Source organism: Balaenoptera ricei, chromosome 8, assembly GCF_028023285.1.
Source record: "Balaenoptera ricei isolate mBalRic1 chromosome 8, mBalRic1.hap2, whole genome shotgun sequence".
Taxonomy (NCBI): Eukaryota; Metazoa; Chordata; class Mammalia; order Artiodactyla; family Balaenopteridae; genus Balaenoptera; species Balaenoptera ricei.
In genome coordinates, this window is record NC_082646.1 from 108,876,019 (window position 1) to 108,898,993 (window position 22,975).

Genomic DNA, 22,975 nt, shown 5'->3' on the forward strand with positions numbered 1-22,975 from the left:
GTGGAGAACCAGGATTCAAACAACCTCTGAGGGGCACTAGAGGCCATGTGCTAACCCCACCCAAAATGGAAGGCTGGCTGAAAAAGCACCTAACAAGTGCTCAATAAATATTTGCTGAATGAATGAATTCAACAAATTTGTGCCTGTCCAGAAATCTCTCCCACCAGCCTCGGTGCCCACAATTGCAGGAAATGCTATGATTATGCTGCTGATATCAGCAACACCACCACCCAGCATGCTTCCATCCCCGGGTTTGGTTAATGATCACAACAGCCACACTTGCAAAGGGAATGTTATCACCCCATTTTACAGAGGAGAAAACTGAGGCAAAGAGAGACCTGGGAACCAGAATCCAAATCTGACTGCACCACTTCAGTCTGCCTATACAGCAAGACCCCTGGGAAGGGTAGCACGTAAAATGTCATTGTCATTTACACCTACTGGTAAGGGCATCTCTCAGCTTCTAAAGGTCACAACGCTGAGCTAATGGGAAAGGGTTGGGGGGCGGGGGGTGAAAGGGGAAAGGGTTCATGATTTTGGAACCCTGGGAATTGGGTGGGGTGAGTGCCAGTAGAGAGTGATGGGTATGAAAAGGAAGTGGCGTGGGGGGTCTGAAAATAGACCTTCAGCACTTCCTAGTTTTTCTAGCAGTGTCTGCAACTTAAGAGGGAGGAGGTTGGCTCTGCCCTAGAGACACCGTGTGACCTCCAAGGAGCCTGTGCTATCTCTGGAGCCACTGGTCCCCAGAGTTCTCTGCTTGGACATCTTCCCATCTCTGCATCTGGGCTGAGTGTATAGAAGGGGCTCAGGCTGAGGCAGGACCAGGGCACTCTGCACCTCCTCCATGGTGGGGGATGGGCAGGTGAACACTCGAACCCTTAAACGTAGCAGACCTTGAAGTCCCCTGGAGCTGCCCGAGGCACGGAGGTGGGCCCATGCTCTCTCAGGCCACCTGGGTGTCTGCAGCCCAGAGCTGGTCATGGGCACCATGATCTGCCCCGAAGTTCACAGGATCCCAGATGCTCAGGCCAGGTGGCACTTCCTCCAATCCATCCCCAGCCCCTGCAGGGACATCCTTGGATGTCCATGAAGAAAGAGCACCTGTTCACTGAGCCCCTACTGTGTGCCAGTTCCTGCCAGGCACCTTGCACACTTTCTCATTTAATCCTCACAATGCCAGATGAAACAGGAGCTCAGAGGGTGAATCAGCTTGTCCAGAGTCACCCAGCGCCGGATTTGAATCCAGACTTGCTAGCTCTCGCCTCTGCGCCCACCACCTTGCTGAGGGAAGTCCTGCCCCAGCCCCACTGCCTGTTGGGTGCAGGGGGCTGGCAGAGAGGGCTTGGCCATGCCAGGCCAGCTTGTGGGCTCCTAAGACCCTGGGCTCCTGAAGAATGGCTCCCTTCTCTGCAGGGACTTCCTCTTCGGCTCCTCGTATCCAGGTTAGAGGTTGGGACGGGAAGGAGGGCAGGGAGGGAAGGATCAGGGAGGTCAGATCAAGCCCAGAGAAGTCACCCTGCCAGTCTTTCTCCTGCAGGACGGAGGCTAAGGGGAGACTGTCAGTGGGGTCTGGGGGGCATCGGAGGGCAGAGGCCGGCAGGGCACCATCAGCTGTGGTAGCTCAGGGGACTGTTGGACCACCGTGTGTGGGCCAAGCACGGAGGAGCTTGCTGGGATCCGGGCAGGGACATGACGCTCACAACAGACTGTCTGGGACTTTTGGCTGCTTTGTGTTCACGTCGCCCAAGTCCGTCTGCCAGGCCAAGGGCCTCGCTGGGGTTTTCCATGAGGACTTCCTCCACGGCAGCCGTCGTCCTCTGACCGGCTGGTTCCTCTGTCTCCCCAGCTCTTCTGCTGCCCTGGCGGCCCTGGCTTTCCCAGACTGTCACGTGGGGCCTGCACCCAGGGCGTCCTCTCGGGGGGCGCTGCTGGGGCTTTCTCCCTCAGAGGCAGCAGGTTCGGCCGGGTTCACAGGGGCCTCTGGGGTAGAATCCGTGGAGGGGGCAGAGGAGGCTTCGTCACAGGGGCTGGGGGCTGAGCTGGCCGGGGGTCCAGGGGGCTGGGCCTCAGGGCTTGCCTGTGGCTGGGCCCCAGCATCCAGCTGGCGCTGGGCCCCGTGGTTCTCCTGGGGCTGGGCCCCGGGGTTCAGCTGAGGCTGGACCAGAGAGTCTGACTGTGGCTGGGCCACGAACTCCAACAGCGGCCGGGCTGTGGGGTTCACCTGCGGCTGGGCCTCAGCCACTGGCCCTGGTAGAGTCTGATCCCCGGAGTCCGCTTGGGTCTGCGGCTCAGCTGGAGTGAAGCTGCCTGGCCGCTCCTCACAGAGAGCTGCGGCGAAGGAGGAGAGCACGGCGTGCAGCAGGGCCCGGAGGTCGGCACTGGCCAGGAGGCAGAGGAAGGGACTGAGGCAGCTGTCGAGCAGGATCAGGTAGTCAGAGTAGACCAGGGCCTCCCAGAGCAGGTAGCCGGGGTAGATGTCCCACAGGAAGGCCAGGTACAGCAGCTGCGCCAGCTGGTAGGGCAACCTCAGGACCACATAGGCTGACAAGATGGTCTTGGCCACGCGGGCAAAGCCTCGGCAGGCCGTGGACCCGGGCTGGTGGCGGCAGGTTCTGCAGGAGGCAGCCTGGGTGAGCACGTGGCAGACGAGCAGCAGGAGGAAAGGCAGGAACCCCCCCAGGATCTCAAGCATCCGCAGCGGGAGCTCCTCACTGTCCCAGAAATCCAGGCAGATGACCAGATCGTACCACCAGACGGTGGCCTCGGGGAAGACCAGCCAGGGCGCACTGAAGAGGGTGGCCAGCACCCAGACCCCGGCACAGACCCAGAGGGGCAGGCGGGCTGGGCGGTGCCCGGGGTACCAGCGAGGGCACAGCGCAAGCAGGCAGCGGTCCAGGCTGAGGGCTGTCAGCAGGAAGAGGCCGGAGGAGTAGGACACACCCCACAGGAAGTAGTAGAAGCGGCAGGCGGCCGTCCCCAGTGGCCAGTGCCCTCCATGCTGGATCTCCAGGATCTGGAAGGCGGCTGCCGCCAGGAACAAAAAGTCAGAGAGGGCCAGGCTGAGCAGGAGCAGGGCGAGCCGCGTGCCCGCTCCCTGCCGGGCCTGCGAGCCGGCCAGCCATGCCATGAGCCCGTTGGCTGGCAGCCCCAGGAGCAGGAGGGCCACCAGGAAGACCGTGTCCCAGCCACCCTGGGGGTAGTCCTCATCGTCGAGCTCTGTGCGGGGCCCGTGGCCAGCGGCACCCAGGTGGACTTCCATAGCAGTGTCCATCTGAGGTCCCCAGTGTCCCACTGGACGTGGAGTGGGTGCCTGGTGAATCAATGAAGGCACGAATGACTGAAAAGAAGAGAGAGGATGCTGTGCATCTCCATGCAAGTCGCTGTCCCTCTCTGGGCCATCATCATCATCACCTTTGGGGTAGTTAACCTTTGCCAAGGACTCGAAACAGATGACCTCACCTAGTCCTCATACAATCCATTCTACGTGTAAGGAGAGGAAGGTTCAGAGGATCAGTGACTTGCCCAAGGTCAGAGGCAGGAATGTGGGCACCAGGGCTCTAACTGTTCTGCTACACCGGGTTCTCGCTGCGCCCAAGCAAACCAGAGGCTTTCAAATATATTTCAACTAAAATATTATAGCAGGACCCCTATGTGGACTAAAACTGTGTGCTCAGGATAACGGAGGGAGAGCACTCTTAGGGCTCCAGAGAACACAGTCTAAAAACCACTTGGGAATTCTCTGGCAGTCCAGTGGTTAGGACTCCGCACTTTCACTGCCATGGGCCCCGTTTTCATCCCTGGTTGGGAAATTAAGATCCCTCAAGCTGTGTGGCGTGGCCCAAAAACCAAACCAAAACAAAACAAAAAAACCCACTTGGTCAGAGCATCACAGCCTCCTTTTAGTCGGTATCCAGGGTTCAAATGTTTAACATTCTGACTTCCCTGGTGGTCCAGTGGTTAAGAATCCACACTTCCACTGCAGGGGGCAACGGGTTCGATCCCTGGTCGGGGAACTAAGATCCCGCATGCCATGTGGTGCGGCCAAAAAAAGAAAAAAGATTCCAAGAAGGAAGGGCTCAGGTCCCCTGGGCCCATGGGAATCCAAGGGTGGACAGGGAGTCTGGGGCAGAGAGTGGCCCCCACTTGTCCCCTGGGGCTACTAAATAGAAAAGGGGGCAGGGGACTCAGCCGTGTGATGAGGATGCAGGTGGCTGGGTCCCAAGAGGCTCGCTGCCCTCACCCCACCTTCCCTAGATGGGGGAAGGTGGTTCCCTCTGAGGGTGGAGAAACTAGATGTCCAGGAAAGACTGGATCCTGCCACGTGGCCCATGGCTCCAGCCACTTGATCTTTTAGCCTGCTTGTCTCCCCACCTCCAGGGCCCTTACTCAGGCAGACCCCACTCTGCAAGCTCCAGCCCCTACTGGATCAGAGCCCTGGGCTCCCCTTGGGCCCGGCTGGTGAGGCCTGGCTTACCTGTAAGGTGCAGGCTGCTGGCTGGAAGGAGCAGGGCGTGCCTGCCTCCCCAGAGGTCCGGCCGTCCGCACGGCCCCACGCCGGGGCCTGATGCATGGCGCCCGGCGGCACTAAGGCGGCCGGTGTGAAACCCAAGCTGGGAGGACATCAATCATTCATGGGGCTGCTCGCCGGGAAACCCTAACCCCAGCCCAGTAAGGCCAAGTGACCAGCCAGGCCCCCCTATTCCTGACAGGGCCAGATGGCTGAAACCCCTTGCCCTAGGCTCCTCCAGCTCAGGGCAGGCTCTGGGTTCCCCCAGGGTCCACCTCCTCAGAGGTCACCCCCATGACCCTCAATCATCTGTGATTCAAGGCCTCTATGGTCTGGCCTCTCTTCCTGAATTTCACATACCCTCTGCTCCGGCCAGGATGTCGCCCACGTGGGGGCCGCAGTGGGCAACTCATCCTCTCCTTTCCCACCTCCCAGCCTTTGCCCACACTCTTCCTCCTGCTTGAGATGCCTCTCTGTGTCCTCTCTTAGCTAAATCCTGCCTATCTCATACAACTGGGCTGACTTTGACGCTTCAGCAATATTGCCTCCGTTTTATAGATGAGGCGACTGAGGCTTAGAGAAGTGAATTTGCTGGATCTCCCAGCTCATAAGCGGCAGGGCTGGCGCTCAAAGCTCACTGCAGCCAACATGTCCTGGCACGCTGTGCTGCTGAGGATGATTCCCCTGACCCATCTGGCTCTGCCTTGGCCACCCCCAGGCAGAGGGCTGGGATTAGGGCCTGGGCTGCCTGCCTCACTTACCCTAATCCCCCTCAGGGCCCGATCCCTGGCCATCAGCTCTCAGGCTGGGGGTGCATAAGCAGCTTTATGGGTCCGGAGAGGCAGGAGTGCACGCTGGTGCTGCACCTCTGAGCCCTGTCACCCCTCTCTGCATGGCCACAGAGCAGGTGAGGGGGCAGCATGGCCCAGACCCGCCCCCCGGACCCCGGAAGCCCCCTGTGGGGGTCATGGCTTCCAGTAGCGGTGCTGAGGGGCTCCCCTTGACCAGGAGGAGGAGCAGCAAGAGGGCGAAGGGACTCCGAGGGTCCCGGAAGGGCACTGGCAGCTCTGGGGAGCAGACCCTCACGCAGGGCCCCAAGGCCCTGGGGAGCAGCAAGAACCCCTCCGGGACTGGAGATGGGCAGGAGGGGCCAGCCTCTCGTCGCCAGTCCCACCGGCATCGTCCTGCCCCCCAGCACGATCCTGCTCAGAGGACATACGGGCCCCTGCTCAACCGCATCTTTGGGAAGGTCAGGTGGGGCTGGGGCAGGGCTGGGGGGCCTGGGGGTGAGGTTGGGGCTCATGGGCTCAGGCTCAGCCCACCCTGCCCCTTATACTCAGGCCTCCTCCAGTTTCTGCTCCAGACTCAGGAGCTTGGGCTGAGGGGGTAGAGTTTCTGCAGTTTGGGGGTGGCCTGGGCAGTGGGTGGAGCTAGACCCCAAACCCAGAGATCTGTGGCAGCATGGGGCCCCCAGGAGCAGGAAGGGGGTCATCTCTTCTCCTGGGGCCCGCGGGACTCCAGCTGCCTTCTCCTGCCCTTGTGGGATGGGCCCTGCCCAGGCCAGCGTGGGCTGGGGCTGGAGGAGGAAGGACGGCCAGAGCCCTGGCTGGCCCCAGGGACATGCCGGACTATGCCCCTGCAGGACCGCGAGCTGGGCCCCGAGGAGCTGGATGGTGAGTGGCCCTTGCTGGCAGCGGCGGGTGGGAGGTGTCCCAGAGCCTGGCTGCCTGCGCCTGACCTCCCTCCCCTGCAGAGCTTCAGGCTGCCTTCGAGGAGTTTGACACGGACAGCGATGGCTACATCGGCTACCGGGACCTGGGCGAGTGCATGCGGACACTGGGCTACATGCCCACGGAGATGGAGCTCATCGAGGTCTCCCAGCATGTCAAGATGCGAAGTCAGTGCTTGACCACACCTGCCTGGGGGCGGGGAGGGGCGGGGAGGGGCGGGACGGCCGAGCCATCTGGCTTTGCAGCCCGGGTCCTCTCCCGGCCTCGTGGTTCAGGGGAACGAGAGGTGGTGGGAGGTGGCTGTGGGGTGAGGCCCCGGTGACGGTGGCGTGAGGGGGTGACAGTTTCCAGGACAGTTTGACACTGGCGCCGGGGCACAGGGGTCGAGGGTGACAAGGAAGGCACCGGGTGACCCAAGAGAGCCCCTTGGGGCTCAGGTCGAGGACCCCCGTCTCTGACTGAGGTAAAGTGGTCCGTGCTGGTACCAGCCACCAGGGCTGTCTCTGTCTCTCTCTCTCTGACCCTCCCGAGGCTCCTGAAGAGAGCCTCCTGAGGTTCTGTGAGGCCGAGCGTGACAGAACCCTGGCCATTCCTTGCGATTAAATGTCTGATGGGCTGCCCTTGTGTGATTATCATTAGCCGATTTGTCAAATATCAGATTCCTTTCATCCCAGGACTCCTGCATTTGCTTTTTCTTTACAGTTTCCAAAATGGGATGTGATTTACAATTGATGTGAATATTTTCGTGTCATGCTTCTTTCTTTTCCCCAAAGCTGTCAGTTGACCATTGGTGCTTTTTATGATTGACGGCATCTTAGAATCCAGGGACAACCTGGGGATGCTTCTTAGGGGTCTTTGCTGCCGCCTATGGGGTTCTGGCACTTTACAGTCATGAACCCCAGCCCCATCAGCACCCTGTCCCCGGATGAGGAGGGAGGCTCAGTAAGTCCCCCAAGGCCACACCATCAGTGGCAGAGCCAGGAGGCTTTGAACCTGGGCCTGTCTGGTTGCACAGCCTGGTCTCTTTCCCCCACACCCGGTGCTTCACTGAGAGCACCTGAGCACTTTGCCCTCATCGGAGACCCAGGCTGTAGCCCCCTACCCCCCGCCCCCACCCCCGCCCAGGGACGTGGACACCGGTGTCCTTCCTGGATGCAGAGCCGGGGAGGGGCTGGCCCTTGTGACGCCCCTCCTCGGACCCCAGCCCTCACCACTGTGACCCTCTGCCTGGGTCCACAGTGGGTGGCCGCGTGGACTTCGAGGAGTTTGTGGAGATGATGGGCCCGAAGCTGAGGGAGGAGACGGCGCACATGCTGGGGATGCGGGAGCTGCGCATCGCCTTCCGCGAGGTGTGGAGCGTCCAGGTGGGCGGTGGGGGGGCGGCTGGGCGGCATCCTTACTGGCCTCTCCCCACAGGAGGCCAGGGGAGACTGGGAGCCTCAGCCTCTGGAGGCCCCAAGCCCTGCAGCTGGTGGGACTAGGGCTGGGGAGGGGTCAGAGAGGGTTTGGCTCACTCCCAGCTGGGGGTCCACCCAGGGAGGGAGACCTCCTGGGGCAGGGAGCTCACGGCCTCAGCCTGGGAGGCGGAGGAGCGTGTGGACGGACGAAGGTGTGGGCGTCCAGGCACAGGATGTGGCAAGGTGGAGGCGGGTACAGGCAGAGGCAGCTTTGGGTAGGAAGGGCTGAGCCCTGCTGGAATACCAGTTTGACAGGGACAGGGATGGGCGAATCACGGTGGCAGAGCTGCGACAGGCAGCACCGGCTCTGCTGGGGGAGCCACTGGTGGGTCCTGAGCTGGACGAGATGCTCCGAGAAGTGGACCTCAATGGGGACGGCACCGTAGACTTCGATGGTGAGTCTCCTACCGAGACAAATGCCCATCCCTCCGGCTCCCAGGCTGAGCTCAGTGCCTCCTGGCGTGGCTGACCTGGACTGGCCCAAGTCCCGCCCCTTCTCCCCCGCAGAGTTTGTGATGATGCTTTCTACCCACTGAGGCTGCAGGAGGGAGACTGCTGCCCCTCTGGCCCCAGACGCCAGCAAGGTTCACGCTGCACACCCGCCCTACAAGGCCCCAGGATGAAAGAAACCCAGCAGCCCCAGGCTTCTGCTCCTGATAACCTCTGGCTGGAGAGTTGGCTTGTGATGTCACCTGCCCACCCTCATCCTCACCTCCCTTCCACCCGAGCTGCCTGGAGGAAACCTGCCCTCAACCGCCCATCATTCCCCGGTGTGAGCAAGATTTGAATCTCTCCAGCCCCTTGGGAGGTAGGGAGCTCCCCGGCACCGGCAGCATTCAAAGACGGGGCAGCGTAGGGGTTGGTTCTGGTAACATGGTGAATTGAGAAGGTGGCTGGACACACCTCCCACTCTTTATATGTGGAAATGTTTTGGGTTTTGTTTTTATTTAAAGCTGAACGTGAAAGAGAGGGATGACCCCGGGTACCAAAGACAAAGAGAACCCAAAGCTGGGTGGTGGGAAGGAGCAGATGCCATGGGGGCTTCAGAGGTGGAGAGGTTCAGGAGCCGGGGCTCTGACACCCAGGAGGGACAAAAGACCTGTAAGAGGCTGGGGAGCAGGACATGACGTCAGTACAATCCAGCGTCTCAACGGGCTACCCTGTTCTTGAAAAGGCGACCAAAATATACCTCCACCCACCAGCCTGAGAAAGTGACGAGGTACAGATGTTCAGGACCTTGAGTGGAAAAAGTTACCCCAGTGAACCTGCAACTCAGGTCTGCATGTCAAGCAGGAGTGCAGTCTATCTCTGTGGTGTGCAAAGCAGAAGAAATAGGAAAAAACTGCGGAGAAAGGCACTCTTTCAACCCAGGGCACATAGGACTTAAAAAAACCCCAAACAACCCCGTCACTTCTGAAGATGAACTCATGACAAAAAATTACAAATCACATAAGGAAACAAATCACCACGAGGGAGACCAGGCAGATGCAGTAAACAGAAGAGTCAGCACCCAAAGTGTAAATCATAAAACAATGTAAAAGAGGCCATTAGGGAAACGCAAAAACAAACAAACAAACAGAAAAAACTGAGGTGAAAGAAAGGAGACCGTTATCAGTAACAGGATGGTACGAAAACAGAACAGAAAGATTTTAAAAAATAACCCAAAAGAACTTCTAAAACTAGAGGATATAGCCATTGGAATGAAAAAAAATCAAGGGGTAAAGTAAACAGCATATCGGACACAATTTAACAAAAGATTAATGAACTGGAAGCTATATATGAGAAATCACCCATAAGGTAGCACTGAGGAATGAAAGACAGAAAATATTAAAGAGTAGTTAAAAGTCATTAGGAGTCTCAGAAGAAGAAAATGTAGAGAACAGGCATGAGGCAATATTTAAAGAGATGATGATTGAAAAACTTCCATAAAGACTTCCACAAAGAGGGACTTCCCTGGTGGCACAGTGGTTAAGAATCTGCCTGCCAATGTAGGGGACACGGGTTCGATCCCTGGTCCGGGAAGATCCCACATGCTGTGGAGCAACTAAGCCCGTGCACCACAACTACTGAGCCTGCGCTCTAGAGCCTGCATGCCGCAACTACTGAGCCTGCGTGCCGCAACTACTGAAGCCCCCACGCCTAGAGCCCGTGCCCGCAACAAGAGAAGCCACCATGATGAGAAGCCCGCGAACCACAACAAAGAATAGTCCCCACTCTCCGCAACTAGAGAAAGCCCGCGTGCAGCAACAAAGACCCAACACAGCCCAAAATAAATAAATAAATAAAAAGAATTCCACAAAGGCAAGAATCCAGATTGAAGGAGCACATTGGAGCCAGAGAAGGATATATAAAAGTAAATGTATAGGGACTTCCCTGGTGGTGCAGTGGTTAAGAATCCGCCTGCCGATGTGGGGGACAAGGGTTCGATCCCTGGTCCAGGAAGATCCCACACGCCACAGAGCAGCTAAGCCCGTGCGCCACAACTACTGAAGCCTGCGTGCCTAGAGCCCGTGCTTCGCAACAAGAGAAGTCACTGCAATGAGAAGCCCGCGCACCGCAACGAAGAGCAGCCCCCGCTCACCGCAGCTAGAGAAAGCCCGAGCGCAGCAACAAAGACCAACGCAGCCAAAAATAAATAAATAAATAAATAAATTTTTTTAAAAAAGTAAATGTATACCTAGATGCATGCCAGTGAAACTGCAGAATACAAAAGGAAAATCTTGTAAACAGCTCGAGAGAGAAATCAGATTACTTACGAAGGATTAGCAATTAGACTCTCCAAAGACTTTTTTCATTGACAACAACAGATGCAAGAGGAAAATGGAATAATTTGTTCAACGTGCAGAGGAAAAATAATGCCAACTGAGAAGCCTGTACTTAGCTCATCTTATTCAAGAATGAAGATGAAATATAAACTTTTTTCAGTAAACAAAGGCTGAAAGTGTTTCCCACCCACAAACTCTTGTTGAAGGTATGGCTTCAGTGGGAAGGAAATTGAAGGCAGAGTATGTACTAAATAATAGGAGAGAAATCAGTAAACATATTGGTAGATCTAAAGAAGCATTAACCATAAAAAAATAATTTGGGGGATTTTAAAAACCAGGAGGGACTAAAAAAAATAATAGACAAAAATAAAATGGAAGATGGGAAGGGATACTCTAGACATGCTTGTTTTTCCTAGAGGAGGACAGATTCATTGATTAAGTTTAGATTTTGTTAATCATGTAAGAGTAACCATTAATATAACAGAAATAGAGATAGAATGTTCCATTCTCGATAGTCAAATCAACAGAGGAGGAAAAGGGAGAAAGTGAAGAATTCCTGATTAAGCTAGCAGAAGGCTGGGAAAGAGGAAAAAAAGCAAAGAAAAACAAAGTCTACAGAAAACATTAAAACACAAGGTAGAAATAATCCTTAAAACAAAACAAAACAGTGCTTCCCTGGTGGCTCAGTGGTTAAGAATCCACCTGCCAATGCAGGGGACACAGGTTTGAGGCCTGGTCTGGGAAGCTCCCACATACCACGGAGCAACTAAGCCCATGAGCCATAACTACTGAGCCTGTGCTCTAGAGCCTGCGAGCCACAACTACTGAGGCTGTGTGCTGCAACCACTGAAGCCCGCATGCCTAGAGCCCGTGCTCCGCACAAGAGAAGCCACTGTAATGAGAAGCCTGCGCACCACAACGAAGAGTAGCCCCTGCTCACCGCAACTAGAGAAAAGCTCCAGCGCAGCAATGAAGACCCAACGCAGCCAAAAATAAGTAAATAAATTTATTTTAAAAATTACAATAAATATAGGCAGATTAAGTTTTTTGGTTAAAAGTCAGAGTTTCAGTCCCAGAAGAAAATATCAGTATTAGATTGGGCTCCCTGTAAGTGATGGAGACCCCAAATAACAATGCTTTAAACTGGATGGAAGTTTATTTCCCCCACAGGAAGAAAGAGTCTTAGGTGAAATCCAGCTGTATGGTCTTCAGGGACTCAGGCTCCTTCTGCTGGCTGCTCTGCCATTCCGAGGGTGTAGCCATGTTTGTTTGTTTCCCAGCTGGCAGGCTGGAGGCAGGAACAAAGAAGAAAGGGGGCAAAGAGCATGAACCACTTATACCCCATTAGGCAGGGCTCCCCACCTGGTACGCATAGTTGCAAAGGATGCTGGGAAATGCAGTCTTTATTTTGGGTGACCTTGTGCCCAGCTAGAAACTAGAGGTTCTTTTACTACAAGGGCAGAGAGCAGATTTCAAAAGGCAGATACCAGGACTTCCCTGGTGGCACAGTGTTTAAGAATCCGCCTGCCAACGCAGGGGACACGGGTTTGAGCCCTGGTCCGGGAAGATCTCACACGCCGCGGAGCAACTAAGCCCGTGCGCCACAACTACTGAGCCTGCACTCTAGAGCCCGTGAGCCACAACTACTGAGCCCACGTGCCACAACTACTGAAGCCTGCCTGCGTAGAGCCTGTGCTTCGCAACAAGAGAAGCCACCGCAATGAGAAGCCTGCGCACTGCAATGAAGAGCAGCCCCCGCTCACTGCAACTAGAGAAAAGCCCGCGCACAGCAACGAAGACCCAACGCAGCCAATAAATAAATAAATAAATAATCTATGTATATTTAAAAAAAGGCAGATACCAGGCTCTTCCCCACAGCTAAGTGCACATATAAGAGACACATTCAGGACTTCCCTGGTGGCGTAGTGGTTAAGAATCCGCCTGCCAATGCAGGGGACACAGGTTCGAGCCCTGGTCCAGGAAGATCTCACATGCCACGGAGCAACTAAGCCTGTGTGCCACAACTACTGAGCCTGCGGTCTAGAGCCCACGGGCCACAACTACTGAGCCTGCGAGCCACAACTGCTGAAGCCCGCGTACCTAGAGCCTATGCTCCGCAACAAGAGAAGCCACCGCAATGAGAAGCCCGCGCACCGCAACGAAGAGTAGCCCCCGCTCGCCGCAACTAGAGGAAGCCTGCGTGCAGCAAAACGCAGCTAAAAATAAAATATAAATTAAAAAAAAAAAAAAGAACACATTCAAAGCATAATGACAACTGAAGGGCTGAAAGTGATGGCTTGGAAAAAAAAGACTAACTAGGAGAGAATTAACCAAAAGAAAGCTAGTATAACTACAGGCATATCAGACAAATTGGGCTATGGGGCAAAGAGCATCAGGGATAAACTGAGTCACAATTCACTAAGGAAATCTAATGTTCTTAATCTGTGCGCAACTATTAATGCCTTTTCCAACTAAAAATAAATCATATTTAGAATTTGGGTATTCATCATTTCCTGAGGATGGCGTTGCTGTCAATCCAACTTGGATTACATAAATTAACCAGCAAAAATCAAGCACATTGGTCACATTAAAACTGTAAACGTTGCGATTCAGTGTTCTGTCCACATGTTCATATGGACCAAGGGTTGGCAAACTTTTTCTCTGAAGGACCAGATAGTAAAGATTTTAGGCTTTGGGGACCATATGGTTTCTGTTGCTCTGCTGTAGTAGTTTGTATGGCTGAGCAGCCAAAGTCAATACAGAGTGTGGCTGTGTTGGAAATTCGATAAATAATAATTAAACTTGACTTACTGACATCAAAATTTGAATTCTATAAACTTTTTTTGTGTCACAGAAGCTTATTATCCTTTGACTTTTATCCCAACCATTACTAAAATGTGAAAACCATTCTTAGCTTGGTGGCTATATTGGGCCTGTGGGGTATAGCTTGCTGACCCCTGAGATAGTCTTATAATATGGAGAATCACCACTTCTGGGATCACTTGCTGTTTGGCTAAGATTGTGAAGTGACAGAAAGTTATGAGTGTAGTAGCAACTCTATGTTAATTGCTAATTTGCCCACTTTCAATGAATGGTGTTCATAATTTTTCTTTTTTCCATGTTTGTTCTGATTTTATCTATTGAAATGTAATTTTATGTCTGATTAATCTGATAATACAAACTGTGGGCTTATATTCTGTATCTTTGTTCTTTTATTTCACTTTTTTAGTTTTCATTTTACCTTACAAAAGTATTGGTCCATGTTGCATTAGAAATGAAAACTGGTCCTTTACCCCCAGCTAATTTGAGAATCACTCATTTAGGAGTTCCTGCATCTAACTGGTACCCCCAAAAGTGCCTTGATTGGTGGCTGAGGGTGGGAAGTCTGCGTGGGCCAGGAGATCAGGAGCGAGAGCAGGGGTCTGGGTGCTCATTCTTTCAACAAAATCACAGAAATCTAAAGGCACTGTCCTGGCCGCTGCAGTTACAGTGGAGGCCAAATACCTTAATGGCACTCGCGTTTCACTGGGGGCGGCAGACTGTAAACACGAAGTACATGAACAGGGTCTCCGAGGCCCACATTCATTCGGCCAGCCCCTCAGTTGGTCAGCTGGGGACCAGGCCAGCTTGCTGAGCCCCACCCCACTCTGAGTCACAGAAGCCCTGGGTTGTGTTCCTCACTCTGCCCTCGGCCAAGCCAGTCTCTCTGGGCCTCAGTTTCTAAGGAGGGTGACCAGAAAGAACCTGTGTCAAGTGCCTGGCACATGACGCGGCGCCTTCTAAGAATCTGATACATGGTAGCTATTATGACCTCAGATTTCAGGGTTCTCAAAGATTCTGTTTCCTGGTTGTTGAGATCCTGAGATGCTTGGACCTTCCAAAATTCTGTAGTGGTCTGTTTCCAATGTTCTGTGGTTCTAAGAGTCTTTGATCACTGAGGTTTTCTGTTATACATGCCCTGCTTCCTATGTCCTTTGACCCCTACTTCTCCCAACCTCTGGGCCTGGGAAGTAGGGCAGTGGGTGGAGGAGGCTGGGCTGCTTTGTCCTGGTGGCCCACATTCGGAGCCGGCTGTGGCAGCCCAGGGCCCCAGAGCCAGGCTGGAACCAGGATACCAGCCTCCAGGCCCCAGGCCTGTGTCATCTGAGTGCCCTTGGCCAGGGCCGCCAGGGGAGGCACCAATGCTGCCTCTCTGAGTGGAGACAGGGGCAGGACTGACTCTGTCAAGGGCTGGGAGTCTTCTCCAGGCTTGCAGGGTAGAAGAGCCCCAGGCCCAGCTCTGCCCCTGACATGCTGTGTGACCTTGGGCAAGTCGTGGAGCATCAGGACTGCCATGTGTACCATGGGGAGATGGACAGTCCTAGAGCCCTTCAGCCCCAGGGTCGGTCCTTTCCTCAGCCTTTTCGGAAGGGGGCTGTGGCCAGGCTGATGGGCTGGTCAGGGCAAGTGGGAAGTAAAAAGCAATTGTGGGCTGGAATTAAGCACCCCTTTTATTAGCACAAAACACCACCAACCCAGCAGTCCCCCAAGAATAAGTTAAGGCACGGAGCAGGGAAGGGGCGACTTTCCCAGGTAGTGGCCCGAGGCCCACTGCCCCAAACTTCCGGAGCAAACTCCTGAGGGGACTGGGGCCTCGAGGGTCCCGCAGGGGCTTTTCCCTTGAGATGAGGGTACCGAAGCGGGGCGCGGGCCCCAGGAGCGCCCCCTAGGGACGCGAGGAGGCCGCGCGGGGCCTCTCGGCGCCGACGATGGATCCCGCCGTCCGCCGCCGCCTGCTCACTTCTCGAAGTAGGGCAGGTAGAAGAACTGGAAGCCCCGGTGGCCCTTGACCGCGCAGTAGATGAAGATCACGTGGTAGACTGCAGGGCGGGGTCTGTCAGCGCCGGGGCCCCGCCCAGGGCCCGCCCCCGCCCCGCCCGGCGTCCCGCCCCCGCCCGGCGCCCACTCGCACCTCCCGGGACCAGCAACAGGAAGCCGGGCACGAAGAAGATGGCGCTGGAGACACCTACGAGAGGGGAGGAGGGGCCGGGTCAGGGCAGGGAGGATCCCGGGCGGGACTGCGGGGTCACTGCCTGGGCAAGTCTCACTCTCCGAGGTAAAAGGGGCCGTTTCCTGCCGGGAGGGTGCTGAGCGCTGGGGGAGGTGGAAGGGCTTGCCGGGGACCTCCGGGCACAAGAGGGGCGTGACCGCTGCCTGCGCAGGTAGGAGGGGGGCGCTCACCTGGCGAGGGGGCCACCTCCAGTCCCACGCCGGTCAGGATCAGCACTGCACACAGGTGGAGCCACGAGGGTGAGGGCAGGAGCAGGGGCAGGAGCTGGTGGCAGGGTGGGGACCTCCGCCCGCAACCCCCAGCATGGCTTAGGCCTGAGAAATGGTGTCCCCCACCTAAGCTGAAGGTCCCCTGGGCAGAGAACCGCCAGGGGAAGTTCACCAGGCTCTGTGTTTTCAGAGCAGGGCACCTGGCAGGCCCTGGGAAATGTCTGTCCCTGCCCCCATGGCCCTTCCCTAGTGCAGCAAGCAACAAGAACCTCCAAGCTACAACCCTGGTGATCAGACAGCTCGGAAGCCTGGGGGATCAGGGAGGGCTTCTTGGAGGCAGTAGCATCTAAGCTGAGCAGGGACGGCAGCAGCAGTAGCAGTTACCTTTTAGTGACCACCTACCAGCTGCTGCCAGGCACTGGGCTAAGTGTGTTACATGCAGTGCCTTATTTAATTGTCACCTTGACTGAGACAGGTATTACCATCCCCATTTCACAGCAGAGGAAACTGAGATACAGAGAGGGGAAGTAACTTGCCCAGGACTGCATTTAGAAGGTGGAGGTGATCTGACTCCGGAGGCTTTGCTATGGGCATGGCACAGGCAGAAAGGGAAAGGAGTATTCCAGATGGAGGGAACAGCCTGGCAAAGGCCCAGAGACTGGAGGGAACTTGGAGCTTTCTAGGAACTTCCAGTTTTTGGCGAGACAGGAGAGGCAAGAGTCCAGGCTTGAGGAGTTTGGCAGGATCTGTAGGCCCTGGGGAGGGATGTGGACTTTGGCTAAGGACAGTGGGCACTGGGGAAGCTGGGGTGGTCATAGCTGGATCACTTTTTCAGACGCAGAGAGAGTTCTGGGTCCCCAGTTAGAGGATGGGATGGTGGGGGTAGATGGGGGGCCGTACAGCACAGAGGCTTGAAGGGCCACCATGGACTGTTGTGTGGTTTGTGCCCTGCACAGAGCACTTCAAAAAGGGTACAGTGGGGGCTGAAACTCACTCCCTGTACCCTGGCTTAGGGCTGTGGGCTCTGCCCACTCAGAGGAGGCATCTTTTTCTAATTCCTGCCAAAGGCCTTTATGGGCTATGGTGGCCCACAGGCCTGGCAACGTCACTGATGTGGGTTTAAATCCCAGCTCATCTACTTCCCAGCTGTGGCTCTTCTGCAGAGTCTGTGTCCTTACTTTTGAACTGGGATAGTAATAATGCTTGCCCTGTCAGGTGCTGAGGATGAAATGAGATAAGGCAGGCGGCCAGTGCAACTCGCAGGTGCTGGGGAAGCCGCAGCTCCCTCCCCTGCACACAGACACCCAGAGCTGAAGCAAGGGTGCTGCTCAGCTTTCCAGCTAGGGGACTCTGACCCTCCTGGAGGAGGGCAGGCAGGCGCCACAGTTGGGCCCTCCCTAGGGGCTCCCCTTGATCCCAACCCTAGATCCCTTTTGGAGACCCTGACTCCTCAGCCCCACAGAATGAGGAGCGTAGGAGTCAGAAAACAGCTGGCTGTGGTTTCCGCCTGCTCTGGGCCTCAGTTTCCCTATCTTGAGTATCTTGGGGGTGGGAGAGAGGTCCTTGTCAGCTCTCAGACTCCAGACGAGGGGAAGTGACAGGTGCCCTGTGGATTGGGCTGGCAGGGCACTCCGCAGTCCTGGCCACTGGGCTGGGCATATCCCTGAGCACTGCCCCTACATACAGGTTCTGGGTTGTGGCCCTACCTCTCACTTGCTGTGTGACCTCTGTACGGAAGGAAAATAAGCCTGCCCTGCACCTGGCTCGAAGTAGACAGAGAATAAATAGTAGCTGTTACTCTCTGTTCCCTGATGGATTAAACAGGCTGGAAAAAAAAAAAAAAAAAGGAAAAGTTTGGAGCACGGGACCAGGTTCCATTTTCAACTATGTGTGATTTCTTGGCTGTGTGACCAGGAGGCTGGACCTGCCCCTCCCAAGGCCTCAGCTTTCTAACCTGTAAAATGGGGGTGGGGTCACGGCAGCCAGCTGCCTCCTCAGGATGCTGGGAGGCTCAGTGTGCCAAGGGGGGTGCGATGCAGAGCCTGAACGAAAGGAGGGTGGACCCCCCTCATGGGGGTAGGCAGGGTATGCAGGGGGCCCTCGGGGGCACTCACCCAGCCCCAGCAGGAGGAGCAGGAAGGAGGCCAGCACTACCCTGTGGTTCTTCTGGATCAAAGGGTGTTGAGTCCAGCTGGATGGCAGCAGAGCAGGAGGGGTGTGAAAGAGGCGACAGGAGGCCCACCCCCTCCCGTCATCATCCCCCGCCCAGAGAGCCAAGGGGAAATAGTCAGGGCTGCCTGTACTGGGGCAGGGGCCCCAGGTGGCAGGAGCGGGGCAGGGTCTCACCTGCAGCAGGCATTGTAGGAGCGCTGAGTGCTGGTGCTGATGTTGCTAAAGGACCACTGGGAGCTGCGGATGGATGTTCGGCCAGAATCCCTGCAGGACAAATGGGCCCGGTGAGGGGGCAAGGGGAGGTGAGCAAGGGGACCCTTTGGGACAGGAGTCATGATGACGTCCTGGGGGATGGTGCAGAGACTGGAACTGGGTGTTCCCTGCAGGATAGGGGGCACTGAGAAGGGATGGGGTGAAGAGGAATTCAAGGGCTGGGGGTTTCTGCAAGATAAAGAGCCTGGTGGGGTGGGTGGGTGAGGCTGGCACTAGGGTAGGGTGCAGGACAGGGGACCCCGTGTAGGAGTCTCTTGTAGGACACGATGTGAGAGAGCTGAGTGAGGTGAGGTGGAGGACTGAGCAGGGGCCAGGGGACAGGAGACAGAAGCATGGGGCTAGGAGTATGGGGTGGGTCCCCACCTGGCCCTGACCTGGTGCTGGCTCCCCCATCCGGCTCCGGAGAGGCCTGGGCTCCATCCTCATCGTTCTCCAGGTTCTATTCCAGAACACAGGCCTCAGAAGGGTGACTGGGCTCAAGCCCTTCCTCCCTCCCCTCTGGTGCAGAGGAAGAAAGCGAGCCCACACCGCTGTTTGCCTGGACACACAGCTGTTTGACTGGCCGCTTGACAGCTGCTCCCTCTGCCCTCCGCCCTCCCCGTAGAACGGGTTTGATGATTCACAGAAACTGAAACCCAGGTAGGAGGTGGGTGCTGGGGGCTTTGGCAGGGAGGAGCCAGCAGGGGCTGGTTGAGGGCTCCCAGGGCCAGGAGATCTCCCAAGCTTGGGAATCAGGGTGGAGTTGTCAGGATGGTATTTAAGGGGCCCAGTGTGGAGGCCCTGGATTTGCGGTGCCAGGGAAGGGCAGGCCAATGGTTTCCAGGTTTGGCGCATAGGAATCTAGTTCAGGTTTCCAAGAAAAGGATTCCAGAGTTGGTGGAGGTCTTCTGGAAAGGGGGATTTCCAGTTTAGTGGGAGCCAAGGCATGGGCAAGGACTCATCATGTGAGCGGGGACCTCCAGCTCTGGAGGGAAGGATGGGGTGGGAACGTAGAACAGAAGAGGGGGTGCTGGTTCCCGTTGGATTATCTGGCCTGGGGCTCAGGGGACTCCTTCTGAATATGGACAAAGTCTGGTTCAGGTACAGAAGAGTTCCCCGTCCCTGCGTGCTAAGGGGAGGGAGGGTCAGTACCCAGGATCAGTGGGGACTCCAGGTTGGGATCTCCAGCTGGGGGTGAGGGACGAGCTGCCAGGTCTGGGCTCTGGGCTCTCCAGTAGTGGCTGGGGACCGAAATCCGAGCTGAGAGGGTCTGGGCAGTGATTTGGCTCAGTGGCCACCTCCGGGGGCGGCCTCCCGCTCCGGCTGAGGCCTCTAGTCAGATTCTCCCGAGTTGGGGTTCTCCAGGGTCCGGCCTGGGGTCTGCCCAGACCCAGGCGGGGGGTGAGGTGGGCCGGGCGGTTCACCTGGTAGCGCAGCCGGGACTGCTTGTCCTCGTCGGCCACCTCGAACCGGGCCCGGCGCTCGAAGTGCAGCGGCCCGAAGCGGGCGACCCCGCTGGACTCGGGTCCAGGGCCCGCGTCCTCCAGGGACAGCTCGAAAGCGTCATCGATGCTGAACTGGGGCCGGGCGGCACTCATGGCCCCGGCCCGCTCAGAGGCCCCGCACCGTCGCCATCCGCGCCCGCCGATCCCACCCCCGCGCGCAAGCCCCGCCCCGTGCCGTCGTCTAGGTTGCTCGACGGTCTGGCGCCCTGGCCGAGGCCCCGCCCTTACATAACGGCCCCGCCCCCCCCGCCTTCAGCAGGCCAGAGCTGCCGAGCGCCGAGCAGACTAGTGACCGCGCCTTGTCTCGTCCGGACCGAGCTGGGCTCGCCGCGCCGCCCAGCGGCCGCCTCGGCGAGCGACAGCGGGTGCCTCTCGGAAGCAATCCCTGGGTCTGTACAAGGGGCTTGGAGGGGCTGCCACTCGCCAACCTTTCAGGCCCGAGTTGGAGCCGTCTGCATCCCAGCCCGCTCCTCGAGTGCTGAGGAGACTCCTGGGGACCGTTTCCCTACCCTTACTCACCACGGCCCTGCACGGGAGGGGGATTGTCGCCACCGTGCAAATGTGGAAAAAGGCTCAGAGAGCTTATGTGGCTTGCATTCTCCTCCAATTCTGTCTCCACGCAGCAGGCAAAGTGGTCTTTTAAAACATCTGATCCTTTTCCTCTGTGTGTTAGTCTTAAATAAAACTTTTTTTTTTTTTATTAAAGTATGCTGTCAAGTCACTCCTCTGCATAAAACCATCCCTTGGTTTTCCACTGTGGTTAGAATAATATGTGAACTCTTGACTAAGGCCCACAAAGCTCTGGTCCCTGCCTACCTCTTCCAATCGCATCAAGTCCCTCTCTGCCCCTCTTTCATCTCACTCAGCCACACAGGCCAAGCTCGTTCCCATCTCAGGGTCTTTGCACGTGCGTGCTTTTTTCTATGCCTGGAAAGCATTTAACCTTGCTCTTTCACAGGGGGATCTTTTCATCATCGGTGTCCCTGCTCCAGTGTCACCTCTCAGAGAAGCCGTCCCTGACTATGCAATCTAAAGTCAGTTTCACATCACACAGCGCTTACCTGAAATTACCTTATTTTACACTGTCTCATTCACCACTGTGTCCACTGTGCCCAGAACAGTGTCTGGCACTAAGTAGATCCTCAGTAAGTATCTGTGGACCACATGAATGAGTGCTTTGCCCAAACCCCAAATGCTTTCAAGTGAGAACTGGGATTTGAACTCGGGTCCACCTAGCTCTAGGGGTGCTCCTCCTCCTCCACTCACCCAACCCACTCCATTTTATGACCTCGTGTACAGAGCTGAGTCAGTCCTGCTTCTCAGTTTATGACACATCATCACTATGAACAAGGCCCCTCTTGAGTAACGTTAATTTATTTTCCCTCCTTCTCTTCACCATTTTCCTCCTCCCTTTCATCAGATCCCACATCAGTGTGCTCAGCTGCCTTGAATTCTGTCTGGCCCCCTACTCCACATGGCATTGGCTCGTATGTGGATGTGTTTGCAATTTACAAACATGGTATCATGTATAAAACTCATTCTATTTACATTTTTACATTTTTACACTCAACACTTTGCCACCCGCGTCTCGTTTTTTTTTTTTTAAATAATTTTAAAAATTAATTAATTAATTTATTTATGGCTGTGTTGGGTCTTCGTTTCTGTGCGAGGGCTTTCTCTAGTTGTGGCAAGCGGGGACCACTCTTCATCACGGTGCGCGGGCCTCTCACTATCGCGGCCTCTCTTGTTGCGGAGCACAGGCTCCAGACGCGCAAGCTCAGTAATTGTGGCTCACGGGCTTAGCTGCTCCGCGGCATGTGGGATCTTCCCAGACCAGGGCTCAAACCCGTGTCCCCTGCATTGGCAGGCAGATTCTCAACCACTGCGCCAGCAGAGAAGCCCCGTTTTTTTGTTTGTTTGTTTGGTTGGTTTTTACATCTAATAAACTTTATTTTGGACTTCCCTGGTGATGCAGTGGTTAAGAATCCACCTGCCAATGCAGGGAACACAGGTTCGATCCCTGGCCTGGGAAGATCCCACATGCCGCGGAGCAACTAAGCCCACGAGCCACAACTACTGAGCTTGCATGCCACAACTACTGAAGCCCGTGCGCCTAGAGCCCATGCTCCGCAACAAGAGAAGCCACCGCAATGAGAAACCTGCACACCGCAATGAAGAGTAGCCCCCGCTCACCGCAAGAGAAGGTCTGCGCGCACTAACAAAGACCTAACGCAGCCAAAAATAAAATATAAATAAATAAATAAATTTATTTAAAAAATAATAAAATAAACTATTTTGGCATAATTTTAGATTTACAGAAAACATTCAAAGATAGTACGGAGAATTCTCATATATCCTTTGCCCAGTTTCCTCTACTATGCACATTTTTTATAATCATGATACGTTTGTTAAAACTAAGAAATTAACATTGGCACATTATTATTAACTAAACCAGATTCTATTTGGATTTTGCTGGTTTTCCTTCTAGTGTCCTTTGTCTCTTCCAACCTGCATCTCATTTTTTTTTTTTAAATTATTTATTTATTTATTTTATTTATGGGTGTGTTGGGTCTTAGTTTCTGTGCGAGGGCTTTCTCTAGTTGCGGCAAGTGGGGACCACTCTTCATCGCGGTGCGCGGGCCTCTCATTATCGCGGCCTCTCTTGTTGTGGAGCGCAGGCTCCAGACGCGCAGGCTCAGTAATTGTAGCTCACGGGCCTAGTTGCTCCGCGGCATGTGGGATCTTCCCGGACCAGGGCTCGAACCCGTGTGCCCTGCATTGGCAGGCAGACTCCCAACCACTGCGCCACCAGGGAAGCCCTGCATCTCATTTTTGCTTCTACAGGCTACATGTGGCATACCGTGTTAAGTGTCCAGCCCTTTTATTCTCCACCACGCCCCTCAGTGATACACACTTAGCTTGGCCTCAATGCCCCTATCACATAAGTCGCTGTTACGAACATCTTCACACCGTCCCCTTATGAAGTGTGAGAAAATCCCCCTTGAAGTAGGACTCCCAGGCCATAGGGTACATGCACACTTGACTTCACAAAGTACCGTGGATGGTCTCTTGAGTGGCTGTACAAATTTGTACACCCACCACGCAGGTTCCAGTTTTCCCTAGGCACTCGGTATTCTGGCCTTGTAATGGCTGATGAATCTAAAGTTGTGCCTTGTTTTCATCTGGGGTCTCTGACGATGGGAGAATTTGAACAGCTCTTCATACACTTGTCAGTTCACGGTGGTTCCTCTTCTGCGAATTGTGTGTTCCTATCCTTTGTCCATTTTTTTTCTATTGGGTTTCTAACCTTTTTCCTGCTGCTGGGTTT

The 22,975-nt window shown here is 55.4% G+C and overlaps 3 protein-coding genes across 10 annotated transcripts; 1 reads left to right on the forward strand and 2 right to left on the reverse strand.

The window, feature by feature from the left end:
• Nucleotides 1–1,885: 1,885 nt before the first annotated feature.
• GPR152 (G protein-coupled receptor 152) lies at nucleotides 1,886–3,271 on the reverse strand. Its single transcript, XM_059929836.1, has one exon. It carries the CDS (start codon nucleotides 3,269–3,271, stop codon nucleotides 1,886–1,888), a length of 1,386 nt encoding a protein of 461 aa, XP_059785819.1.
• A 2,128-nt stretch (nucleotides 3,272–5,399) lies between these two features.
• Nucleotides 5,400–8,230, forward strand: CABP4 (calcium binding protein 4). Its single transcript, XM_059929837.1, has 6 exons — nucleotides 5,400–5,756; nucleotides 6,150–6,180; nucleotides 6,261–6,404; nucleotides 7,477–7,586; nucleotides 7,942–8,089; nucleotides 8,202–8,230. The coding sequence occupies exons 1-6, from the start codon at nucleotides 5,400–5,402 to the stop codon at nucleotides 8,228–8,230; spliced, it is 819 nt and encodes a 272-aa protein (XP_059785820.1).
• Nucleotides 8,231–11,452: 3,222 nt separating this feature from the next.
• On the reverse strand, nucleotides 11,453–19,816 carry TMEM134 (transmembrane protein 134). 8 transcript variants are annotated; one of them, XM_059932184.1, is made up of 7 exons: nucleotides 19,567–19,816; nucleotides 18,538–18,602; nucleotides 18,065–18,154; nucleotides 17,833–17,909; nucleotides 15,680–15,860; nucleotides 15,411–15,464; nucleotides 11,453–11,747 (listed from the first exon to the last, which is right to left on the reverse strand). In XM_059932184.1, the coding sequence occupies exons 1-7, from the start codon at nucleotides 19,738–19,740 to the stop codon at nucleotides 11,642–11,644; spliced, it is 747 nt and encodes a 248-aa protein (XP_059788167.1). In that variant the 5' UTR covers nucleotides 19,741–19,816; the 3' UTR covers nucleotides 11,453–11,641. The 8 variants fall into 8 exon arrangements, with proteins under 8 accessions (XP_059788167.1, XP_059788169.1, XP_059788172.1 ...); XM_059932186.1 differs by having other exon boundaries at nucleotides 15,680–15,823; nucleotides 19,567–19,815; XM_059932189.1 differs by lacking the exon at nucleotides 11,453–11,747 and adding an exon at nucleotides 14,932–15,318 and having other exon boundaries at nucleotides 15,680–15,724; nucleotides 19,567–19,815.
• Nucleotides 19,817–22,975: the final 3,159 nt, after the last annotated feature.